Source organism: Marmota monax, unplaced genomic scaffold (assembly GCF_021218885.2).
Source record: "Marmota monax isolate L192 unplaced genomic scaffold, Marmota_monax_Labrador192_F-V1.1 WCK01_AAM20220418_F8-fsc00021, whole genome shotgun sequence".
In the NCBI taxonomy this organism is placed as follows: domain Eukaryota; kingdom Metazoa; phylum Chordata; class Mammalia; order Rodentia; family Sciuridae; genus Marmota; species Marmota monax.
Window position 1 is genome coordinate 2,215,939 of NW_026695228.1, and position 12,706 is coordinate 2,228,644.

The window sequence follows — 12,706 nt, forward strand, 5'->3', positions numbered from 1 at the left end:
AGCCACGACATCACCACATGCTGTATACCCTCTGGAAAATTCCACAGCACTCTTGTAGGAGAGTGAAAGTGAAAAGGCAGATAACATCACAGCATCATTTGGAAGAGAGTTTTGACCTGGTATAACCTCTGAAAGGGTCTCAAGAGACCCATGAGCTGTCCACAGACCACAGTGTGAGGACCACTCTGCTATGGTGCCACTGAGGTGGACCAACAAAACTCTGGAAATGTGGGACTTCATGGAAAAAGTATAAGACTAAAAATATAGGATTATGGGCAGAGAATAACAATAAAAATGATATCTAAAGTCAAAAGCTTAGAAGATGTGGATAAAGATGATAAAGAAGAGAACATTTTGTGAAAAGTTAACATTTATAAAGATTTAAAATAGGAGTGAGTAGCTGGGCAGGTGGCACACCCCTGAAATCCCAGTGGCATGGGAGGCTGAGGTAGGAGGATCACAAGTTCAAAGCCAGCCTTAGTCTCTCAGCAAGGCCTTAAGCAAGTTAGTGAGACCCTATCTCAAAATAAAACATAAAAATGGCTAGAGATGTGGCTTGGTGGTTAAGCGCCCTTGGGTTCAGAAAATAAAAATAAAAAATAAAATAAAATAGGAGCAAGTAAATAATACTCCCCAAAAAAATGTGAAATAAGAACTAGAGGATCTCAAGCAAACAGTAAATGTGGTAAAGGTATCTCCTGCTAAAAAGAGGTCAGGGAATGTCTGGGCTGAAAGAAGGCTACTCATTCTGACTATCTTGTTATTTCCAATGCAATTGAAGTCTGGGAACTTTTTAAGATTTTTCTTCTTATCTTTGAAAAAGCAATATGCTATAACTTCACTACAATGAACATAATTGAACGTTTATCCTGCTTGGGTCTCCAACTGTGCTTGAAATCTGGGTACCTATGAGTATATTTGGGTATAGCAGTGGTTCTATACCCAAATATACTCTATTATATCTTCAAAAATGGCTTCTCTGTCATTCTTTCCTGTCTTTTTTGATTGGAATCTCCACTAAACATAGATGGAAACCCCTGGGTACTAGCAGGCAAGATCCAGTCTACAAACTGCCAGTTTGCAGTCTCTCAGCCAGGAGTTAAGCACTGAAGCATAGCACACTGTGGGCTATTTAAATGGCTTCTAGAGTGCTGAAAGGGAAAAGGGGGTAGATCTCATGAAAATCAAAGGGAGATCAACAGAGGAAAGGGACCTCAGGGGGGGTGGGAGGTGGAGAGGGAGGAGAGAAATAGTGAGGGGTGATATTGGCAAACTATATTGCTATATTGTGTGCATGTACAAATTTGTAACAACAAATCCCATCATTTTGTACAACTATAATGCACCAATAAAAAAATTATGGGAAGAAAAAAAAAGATATGAAATTAAATGGCTTCCAAAGAGAGACCTGTACACAGGATTCAAAGTGCAAGTTAAGAACCACATCAGCCCTGGTAGAAGGGAAGTGTTTTCAGGGAATATGACCTGATGTTTTAATAAACGTAGTAATAAGGGGAAGAAAAAGACCTGAATGGATAGCTGGGTAAAGAAAAGGATATTTTTAAAATAAGGGAAAAATAGAATGGGAGCCACTGATTCCATAAGAAAGAAAAGAGGTGGAAGGGTCAACCTCAGCAAGGATGGGGAATATTGTTTCTGAAATAAGGAGGAAGAAAAGTTGCATGATGATCCATAAATTTCAAACAACATGAAGGAGAAAATAAAGAGAGCTTCCAGTGGGATGGCTTCAGGCTTCTCTGCAAAACTGATGACAATGTCACTGTACAAGAATGATAGGGCATCTGGGTGCAGTGGCGCATGCTTGTAATCCCAGCAGCTCAGGAGGCTGAGGCAGGAGGATCACGAGTTCAAAGCCAGCCTCAGCAAAAGCAAGGTGCTAGCAACTCAGGGAGACCCTGTCTCTAAATAAAATGCAAAATAGGGCTGGGATGTGGCTCAGTGGGCAAGTGTCCCTGAGTTCAATCCCCGGTATCAAAAAAAAAAAAAAAAAAAGGAATTAAAGAATGACAAGGCAGGAAAGGGTTTAAGCATGAGAAGTAAAGACAAGATGGTTTGGAACAGCCACTATGGAGCCCATAATCCTGATTCAACAGGGAGGAAAGGAATATATAGCAATGGCACAGGCTTGCTGAGAGTCACCAGCATAAGTCATAGTAAACCCCAGCATAGCTTTATGACTTTGGCCAACAGTTCTTGGCAACTCAAGATGTTACACAACTGCCTGAACATGTGCTCTTCTGTGTGGGAAGAGTGCCAGGCTGGAGAGGCTCAGAGTCCCCTTCTATGGGAAGACTGGCAATCCAGAATGCTAGCATAATATGTATTTGGTAACAAAATCTCATAAACAAAGCAGTTACTGCATACTTTCCTTTAGAGAGTAGTGCAATCAACTCTCTTCTAATCCATCAAGGACTAGATAAAGAAAGGCGACACTTCAGAGGGGAGATCAGCAGAGTGTGACTCCAGTGTCACCAATTTCCTTAACAAGCAGAATATCTCTAAGGTAAATATTTTGCTAACTTCCACAACTCAGAAAACTGATCTTCCTTCTTGAATACTTTCACTAGTATTACCCACAGAATGTTTTCATCCAAACTGAGACACCTGAGACACGTCAGAGAGTAAAACTATGAGAGTGCTATTATTCATTAACTGGGAGCAATGAACACATACTGAGACTGATCCAGGCAAAATGGAACAAATGTTGGGTTGGGGATGTAGCTCAGGGTTGAACAGGTGTTTAGCATGCTCAAGGCCCCATTTTTAATCCTTAGCAATAAAAAATAAAAGGAACAATGGAACAAATGGTTGATTGTTATAAGAATATAAACCACACAGAATTGCAAAAGGCAGCTTGGATCCACATGGAACAGCCAGTTCTGTGTGGCTGGTTATGGGGGGAAAGGATGCTACCTACCCATAAAATTATGAGCAACAAGGACAGAAACCATTTGGAGGATGCTGAGCCACATATCAAGGGGTTGTGATTAGCTACACCATAACAGCACAAGATCAGGTTAGAATTCTGCATGAGGAATGAGGTTATTGCTCTAAAGGAAAGATGACCATGAATTCCAGAAGACTCATATCAGAACAGACTCTGTAGCACCTTGGTACCAAAACACTTTCATTAAAAACCAATTTGGGGAGAAGTGATTACTAGGGTAATGAAAGAAAATATATTCTGATTTAAATAAGAACTCATTAATAAAATTGAATCCACAATAAAAGCTCTGAGTAATCTGAGCTTCCTAGTAGCTTATGAGGATGGGGCATGAAAAGATACTTTTTTGGGGAGAAAAAAAACTTATGAAAAGTACATAAACACATGAATAACAGAAATGCTCCTGAGATATTTAACATTGGCAAGAAGAAACAATGATTAATAAAGCAATCTTGAGGCTTTTTCAAACTGTGGTGCCCTGACCAGCAGCCTCATCAGCACCTGGGAACTTATCAAAATGCATATTGTCAGACCCTGACCCAAGCTTACTGAATCAGAAACCATGAGTGATAAAAAGGAAAGATGCAGGACCTCAGAACCCTCCTGAGACCAGTGGGGGAGCCCCATGCTCACCTCTAGTTCAGAGTCCCAGACTGGAGGGGGGAGGGGGGCAATCTCTGCCGCTGCCACTGAAGCTGCAGTCCTGTTTTCCCATGGTATCTCTGCAGCCACATGAGAAGCTCCTACTTGTCACCACTGACTTGGGCCTAGTGAGCTGCCCGGCCTTGAACATGCTTGAAAGGTATGGCTAAATATATACCTCCGTGAGCTGGTAATGGTTTAAAATGCCAGGTAGCAATGAAAACAGACCAGAGTTCCATCCATTTAACCTCACAGATTATACAGCAGAAAAATATAGATTTTCATGTCCCCATTAAATCAATTCTTTTAAACCTTTGTAAAGAGCAGGTCAGATACTTCCCGTATTTGGAAGCCAGTGAGTTATGAGAGATGAAAATGAATAAATAGATAGATAGACAGATAAATAAGTTAACATAGAATATTTCAAAGAAAAGCCCACTCATTTTTCATTTCACCTTTATAACAAGTAGAACATATTTTTATTTTTTCCAACCCACCTGATAACATGGATCCCTCATTAGTAGCCTCAGACAAATTAACACTCTCAGAAAATGAATAGATGGGGCTCGATTAACCCACTCTCTGAAAGAAGAAAACAAAAGAGGACATGTTGATGTTTAAAACCCCAAATGACAGTTCATAACAACACACAGCTATGATGGAAAATAAGGAATACATTAAAGGTGAGAGAAACACACTCTTAGTTTTCAGCGGAGACTGTTATTTGATGCTTGCACTCTTATCCCAAATTTATGCAAAATACATGTAAATCATCTTTGTCACTATGAAACAGAAAACCCCAATATGGACTCATACTGACTCAATAATGCATGGCACCTCTCAGCCAAAATAAATAGCTAACACTTCCAGGAATTAGTTAGGTGCAACTTAATTAGAATTTGTGTCCTAACAGTGTCCATTTGAAAAAAAAAAATACATATACATTAAGAGAACATTTATTCTTATTTTTAATAACCACATTTACATATCAACAGGGTATGTGCACCAAAGAACCTCTCAAGCCTTGGATCTGGACTGGACACTACCATGTTCATTTCTTCTTCCATCTGAGTTCCATAAGGCACTTGCTTTTATCATAGCACCCACTGGAAACCCAGCCTCAGAAAAACATGGCACCATCTAAAAGAAGGCAGTACGTACAATCTGATGTTAAAATCATAAGCTACCTGGAGAAGTTCCTGATGTACGTGATGGATGTTGAATAACACTGCGTTTTTCTTGAAATTCTTTTAAAAATCCCATGGTGTCCCTGGGAGTTCTCTATAGCCCCAGGGCACTTGGATGCTAAGTTTGAAAACACAGTGGTAAGGTGTTTTTTTTTAAATTGGTTTCCCCAGAAACAGACCCTGAGATGAAGATTGATTGGTGTATGCAAATGAATGGTTAAGGATATGCTCACAAGAGAGATCAGTAAGAGAGTGGGGGGAACAGGAAGGGGAAGGGGACAGAGCCAAGCAAGAATGCAAGAATCTCCCACAAACCTCCCCTCACCCTGTTGGGGGTCAGTTACCACCACTCCCCACCCCACTTCACCCCACCCCAGTTATCTGCACTAAGTAAGGTAAGGGTGCTGGGCTTTCTTTCCTACTGCCAAAGCTGTAACCATTGGCTGAGGGCTGGGAGGGACCTAGGGAACAAATTCTCAGGCACTCCTCACCTTCTGAGCCTGCAGGCGAAGCAGACTCAACAGAGCTTGAGGGTGGTGCCTGTGCTGTTGGACAGGAAGCACCCAGGCCAAAAGGACAAGGACCTAAAGGTTCTGGGCAAAGCACCAACATCATCCCACATTTCTACAGTGAGACTCATCAGAACCCCTTGAAATTAAAGTAACAGTCACTGGAGAGTCACATGATGACAGGAACAGAAGGTACAATTACTAAAAGCCAAGCATAGAGATAAGTAATAAAACTGGGCCTGTTGGGGAAGGTGGGAAGGAATCTGTACTTTTGCTTTAAAAAGTAAAACTGCATTCAGTATCTAAAATACCATCAGCAGTTTTCCAAAGAACTATTTAACCCAAAATATCTCTTCCTTGCCATCAAATTCTGCAAGTACCCACTGAAGTGCATGTTGAGGGGCTTCCCAATTATTTCTTTGGCAAAAATGATTTAGTCATGTCCCTTTAAGGGTCTTTAAGGACAGTTGCAATTTTGCTACATCATTGAAAAAGCCAGGCATTACCCTAGTTCAGAAGTCACAGGGCCCTGTACCTAGTAGCTGCTCAAATATGCACAAACTGACAAATTCCCTGACTTAACCCAGTGTTACCAAGGCAAGCACCTATGGTCTCAGTATAGATACCTTTCACTTAATTAACTTAAACCCAAGGGAATCACAGAGTCATTATGGAGTCTTTCATTTCCACACCTTTATAAACTTTGTGGTTAGCTCAGAAGTGGGAAGACCAGGTGGGGGTAGCCTATGCCCTTCCTGGTCCTGCCTGGCCACCATGAGCAATTTCTTTCATCACTCAGATATATTGTGGCCCAGATAGTACTGGTAGAAAATGTAGTTAAAATGTTAAAACTTTTTAGTTGATTCCCAATGTTGCTGCTTCAGAGTGTGCAGAATGCGAGGTACCTTGTGTTCTGGTCAAGGACACTTGTTTCCAATGTACTGTAGCAACAGAGCCCAGACTGAGATGAGCACCTGCAGCTTCCTGAATCTCCGTTTGATTGTTAGCATGCCTGACACTGACTTTGTGAGCTCCTCCTTCTAGTCTTCCAAATGACCAGACCAAAACCCTTGGGGTTTTTCTTGCTTTCCCTCTTTCCCGCCATCCTTCATCCAATTCTTGAGCAAATCTCCTTTGCTCTACAATCTGACCACTTCTCACCACCTCCCCAACCACCAACCCAGTTCAAGCCATCATACCCTCCTGCTTCACTTATTGCAAAAGCCATCTACCTGGGATGCTACCTTTGACCCCTATGTTATTTTTTTTACATCTGCCAAGGTGATCCTTACAAACTCCAAGTCACACCACTCCTCTGCCTAAACCCGCCTCTAACTCCCATCTCACTCAGAATAAAAACCAAAGTCCATACCACCCACAAGGCCCCACAGAATCTAGCATTCCCACGACACCCTTTAACCCTGTCGCCTTCCGCAGATCTTTGCTCACTCATTCCCAGTCACGTTGACCCTCCTCCTATCACATGGACCACAAGACATTGCCTAAAGTACTTCCCATGACAGCCTTTTGTGGCCTTTCAACACTGGAACCCCAGAAACAATTAGAAGGATGTTCTCCAAAGTGACAGGAGGCCAGTCGTGTGCAACCGTCGTGTTTGCTTGGAGCAGAAGTGGCCTCCCGGCACAGACTACTCCTGAGGTGAGGAGGTCAGACTGGCAGGCTGGGCTCTGCACACAGTGGAACCTGCTGCTGTTGAGTGCTGCCCAGCATCACCCATGGGTGGCAGGCTCAGCCGGTGACACTTGTCTTGTGCTGCCCTCCAAACTAGTCCACGGTGGCAATGAAAAATTGGGAGAGATAACAAAAAGTGACCTCAGACTAGTCTATTTCCTCCACTTTCTCCCACCTCCACAGTGGAGCTGGTTTGCATCCAGAGAGGTTACAGTCCTTTAAAGACCTGCCCCCAGTCACATGGGATCTTTGCTTGAGCTGTAGACACCAACCTTCGCCTGGCTTGTCCTGTATCTATCCTTAGTCACCAGTAACAGAATTTAGCTTTGTCTCCTCTGTAGTCTTGAGACATTCAACTCTTCCCTCAAGCCTACACATCTAACACCTGAGTGGATGAGATACCCCAGCCCCAACCCCACCTGGAAAACAGGAGGAAAATCTGTGGTTATAGTGGCACCACCCCCATGCCACTGCATTTACCAAGCCACCACCACTTCTTCTGCTTCCTGGGAAGGAAGTTGGTTGAGGGGCTTCTCCCATGGCCTTATCTTCCCAAGAATGTTTGAGCCTTCCTGTTTTTCCCCCAGGAGAAACCTGACACAGGGCAAGAGGTTCCTACCATCACCTAGGCTCCTGGCAAGAGCTGTCCCCAACAGCTGCCATTAATGCCCTAGCCTCCTCTGGCCCAGGAACCTTGTCAATGACCCTTCTGCCATGGAGGCAAAGCCCAGTGTCTTTGGAAAATAGAGGCAGGACTCAATCAACCCCAGGGCCACCAGGAGGCAAAATTATCCAGGGTAACACAGATAACTGCACTACGGTTTATCCTGACTTCAGACCAGGCACGCCCTGCATTGGGGAAAACGTGGCAAATGTGAAATGCATTTTGGAATTAAAACAATCATCAATGGGAGGACTTGTAAAAATATGGTTATTCAGAGGCTCCTATTACAAAGAGAATAACTTTCATCTTTATAAATAGGGAGGTGCTGTGGCTAGCTAAAGGTGGCATGTAGCCCAAACTGTAGTGCAAAGATCCTACATCCCAAAGATCTAACAGAAAGAATGATCGAGTTGCAACAGCTGCTGGTGATGACCTAATGAGGTTGAATGCTGATGGCTTTTCATTATTTAAGAGGAAAAGCCATGGGACATTTTAAGAGATGATACATGCTACAAATACGTGTATACTTGGTACTTTTCCTGTTAGCTATAGACAATTTTCATGAAGAAAGTACATGACCTTCCCTATGTATTATTCTTAGTACAATAAATATTAAAAGGGGTTTTCCCCCTATTTCCTCCCTATCACACAAGAAAAAACAATTCCAGAATTTTTTTTAACTGCTAAAGGACTGTAAATAAATGAAGATTCCAGAATAATTTTCCAGAATAGTTTCAGAGTTGAAAGTTCGGTTCCAAGCAGATGACTTTTTTGTTTTGTTTTGTTTTGCAATTTTGGGACTGAAGCCCAAAGCTATTAATATTGCTACGTGGTTCTGGCCTCTGCTGTTGTAAATGTAAATAGGATTCCTGGTGTCTGAGTCCTCTGGCTTCTCCCCTCTGTGCACCGACCTCTGAAGGAGCAGTTGCTCCTTCCTTGGCTCCCAGCCGTTAACCCTCAACAAGGAGCTGGTGCTGTGGGATGGAGCGCTGCTGTTCAAGGGGAACTGTGTGTAAGATGATATATACATCTGCTTGTCAAGAGTTGGGGGACTAGGAAACACACAATTCGGGGCAACTAGAGAATGATACAAAATACTGTGACAGGTTGTAAGATAGGTGTCTTCCTTTCACAGAGTCAGCCCCTGGCACAGCCACGAGAATGACCAGGGCTGCATCTAAGTAACAGAGCTGGGAGCCTGACTCTCAGTCCACACTCCTGGCCTCCTGCCCCTCCACCTGGGTCCCACACAGGAGCATAACAGAAGAGAGAGTCTCCACGCACATTTAATATGGGAACAGACGCTTTCAGCAAAGTGGCCTGCGGGGGTCCTTTGAGGCAGCCCTGAAAAACTCATCTGCCTGCAAAGATAGTGTTTCCCTGGAGGACGTGTCTCAAGATAGCAGCCACACGGGAGCAAATTCATGAGCGGGCAAATATTTATCCCCTCTTGTGACTGAACTTATGCCACTGCTTTCACAGGACTATTAATACATGGCAGCGTGATCAGCTCCCCACTGCCCTTGACCAGGACCACCTGGCATTTCCCTGTCAACGTCGGATGCCACTTTTGGCTATCAATATAAAAAGAGAAGGGAGAAGGTCACTATGGATGTAGCATTTGAAAAGAGAAAGTCTACAGGGTTTCTCTTCCTGGCACAGTGGAAGAAACCACTATGTGACAAGGGAGTTCCACAGGAAACTCCGTCCTGAGGCTGTAGCATTCATTATACAGTAAAGTTGCAGCTACTGAGATGAACAAGAACCCCGAGTGACCAGAGGTTAACTGAGTCCCTGTGCTGATGGAACTGATGGGAAATGGCAGAGGTTCCCATCCCCATTCGCATGGTTAACATGCTTCTCTTTGTCCCCTTACACAGAATAAACACCCTTTTCTTGTTGTGGTACTGTTTTTGTTAATGTGTGCATATGCAAACAACCTGCCACCTTTGACTCAGTGTTTAAAGGTAGGGGAACCCAAGAGTGTTTCAGAATAAATCTCACCTCAGCTTCATAAGACTGAGTCCTACCAATTGTTTGGGTTTTTGTTGTTGTTGTTGTTGTTTGGGATAACTGAAAAGATTCACATCAAACTTAACATGCAAACTTAACAGAAGCAAGAATGTGTAGGAGGAACTTCATCACAGATGATTACTTAAAGAATCCTCAGACTTGTTTCACTAATTCTCAATGGTCTCTTGGTCCTTGCACTGTGTTTCCCACTAAACCAAGCCCTGAATGTGCCCCACCCAATGAGAAACCCATCCAGTGGGCCACCCGGTCCCTGAAATCGCAAGGATTCTGAGCAGAAGGCACTGAACTCTAGGTCCCTTCTTCTGCATGACTGATGAAGATGTCAAGGAGCCTGTGTGTGTTTATTTACTCACCTGCTATCAGCCAAGCACTGTGATAGCCCAGGAGTCCAGCCCAGGACATGTGGCTGCACTCACCAAGACCAATAACAAATAGAAACAAGAATGTGCGTTGGGTGACTGGAGGAACAACAAAGGTTAAAGTTGCATCAAGTACTGGGGGTTCTATTTCAGGATACTCAAGAGAGGGTTCTCTGGTAAGTTTAGCATCTGCATTGAGGAAGAGAGCCTTGTGAAAGTTTTGTTCAGAAGAGCAGAACAGTTAAATACACAGCCCCTGAGGCAGACGCACTGGAGATTGTGCAAAGAATAGCAAGGAAGTTGGTGAGACTGGAGCAGAGTGAACAAAAATAGAGTTGAGGTCAGAGAGATGCAGGGGCCAGAGCACGAAGGGTCTCATAGAATGGGAGCTGGGACTTGGAATTTTTTTTTATTCTGGGAAGTTACTGAAAGGCCTTGAGCAGAAGACTCACATGATCTGATAGATTTTAAAAGGATCTTTCTAGATGCACTGTTGAGAAAAGAGTCTAAGAGAGCCAAGCATCAAAGCCAGAGAACCCAGTTAGCCTACTGCAATGGTCCAAGCAAGAGATGATGGGCAGCATGGACCAGGTTGATAGGTGGGGAGCACTGAAGCTCAGGTTTTCTCATGAGTCAAGAGAAAAATCAAATAGTCCTGATTTAGCTGTTATTGTTGAGATGCCCAACCAGGAAAGAGTCTTCCAATCAATATGTGAAACACAGGATGCATTTAGAAAGGAAGAGTGCCCTTCTATAGAAGGCTCAGCTTCTCTGAGTGAACTGACGGGGAGTTGAGTGACAGGCGGACTTTCCCAGGGTCTTTAGACAACACTTGATTTTTCAGCTGTGGAACTGAAGTTCCTGGAATGTGGCTGTCACTCACTGCCTGTCTCTCAGAAGCTTGCATACTGATGGCAAACTGTGATTTATTCCTTTGGCCAAGTTTGTAACTGACTCCGGTGGTCCAAGAACAAGCAGTTCTTTTCTGGGAATGTGGGAACATTTTAATTTCATGCCTATTAGACATCAAAGTAGATGAGTTTTGTAAGAAGCAGCAGCAAGCAGTAGTAAAGAATGAACATGAACATGACTACCAAAGGGATACTTTTCCCTAGTGCAAACTCAAAAAAAAACTTTTTCAAATGTGCTTTGATTAGTGTATCACAACTTTCATTATATAGAAATATTCTAATTAAGAGGGCTTTTGATGATTAACTACACAATTAAAATTGTTTGCACAGAAAAAAAAAAGAAACCAGGGAATCAGAAAGGCATAGGAATAAAGAATATCGGCCAAGATTTTGCCCTAGGATCTTGGACTTAAATTCTTAGCTCCTTCATCTACCCAATGAGACAGACTGGATTTCTTCAAAGTCCGTCCCACCTCTATAAATGGTTTTTTTTTTTTTGTTTTATTTTGTTTTGATTTGGGCTTTGTGTGTGTGTGTGTGTGTGTGTGTGTGTGTGTGGTGTGCTGGGGATCGAACCCAGGGCCTTGTGCATATGAGGCAAGCACTCTACAAACTGAGCTATATCCCCAGCCCCAAATTGAGTTTTTTGCACACATGTATGCACATGCATGTGTGTGTGCACTTTAAATGCAGGACAGACTCTAAATAACATTTATAAGAAATAAAATTTAAGAACTAGGCTTTTGCTCCAAGTTCGCTTACAAAAGAGGCATCATTATTTGCTCAAGGACTACATGAGATTCTAGGTTCTTAAAGCTAATTTTCTTCATCTCTACATTTAAAGTGGTAAAGCTTAGAGCAAAAGACAGGGAAACCGAAAAGGCCTCTCCTAATCTTGGTTATTTTAAACAGATTCTTAATGTCCCATCTTGTCATCGTCCTTATTAATGCCCTCTTCTTTGATTATCAGGTGACCTAACTCCGCCGGGGCCTCACTTGTCGGATTCTGTCAGTTAGGCACCATCACTTTCAATAACTTCATGAAACCCTATGTCCTTAGCCAGATGTGCAAGTTCACTTCACAAGTTAAATTGTATTTGCCTGGTATCACAGAATCTGCCTTCAGCAAAGAATAAACCAAGGAAGAGAGAGCACAGAGAAAGAGATACATAGAAGAGCTATTCATACGGAGGTCAATTTTCTAAGTGGCCAGTGAACAGAGAATATGTCAATGTTGCGACAACTTTTACTTCCCCTATGCAACCTCATAACAACCTGGTCCTGGAGCCCAGGCACCCTTTATATTTTCTTGTTCAAGCAGACGAGAGGGGAAAAGTGTGAACATATCTATTAACAACAGGTTGCACTATAGACAAATGATGTTACCGCAGAAAGAAAGGTTAAAAGAGGAAAATTTCTTCCCATGTCCTGCCATGCATTGAGGCTAGCTAGCTGGCATTGTGCAACCTCAGGTTCACGGGCGGGACTTTCTCTTGCCCTTTCAGATTTACCATGAGGCATTTGCACTGTTACCTTATCTGACTCTGGATTAACAAGTCCTGTCTCGTTTCAAATGCCACTTGGCAGGTTCATTTCTGAGAATGGGGGAGTAATTACCGGTCAATCTGAGGAAAAGAACCTAGAAAGGAAGGGTCCATGGGTGTGGGGGAGGGGAGGGAAGGACTGTAGGTGGGGAGAATGAAATAGAAGAGAAACACCACCACCATCAATTGGGTAGAAATT

The 12,706-nt window shown here is 43.0% G+C and overlaps 1 protein-coding gene across 5 annotated transcripts in view; it reads right to left on the reverse strand.

Moving 5' to 3' along the window:
* Nek10 (NIMA related kinase 10) overlaps positions 1-12,706 on the reverse strand; it is a 226,862-nt gene that overhangs the window by 188,631 nt on the left and 25,525 nt on the right. For all 5 annotated transcript variants that reach the window (XM_046437346.2, XM_046437345.2, XM_046437347.2 and 2 more), the window contains one exon: positions 4,105-4,189. In XM_046437346.2, the coding sequence (XP_046293302.1) occupies positions 4,105-4,189 (85 nt within the window). The remainder of the gene's footprint in view (positions 1-4,104; positions 4,190-12,706) is intronic.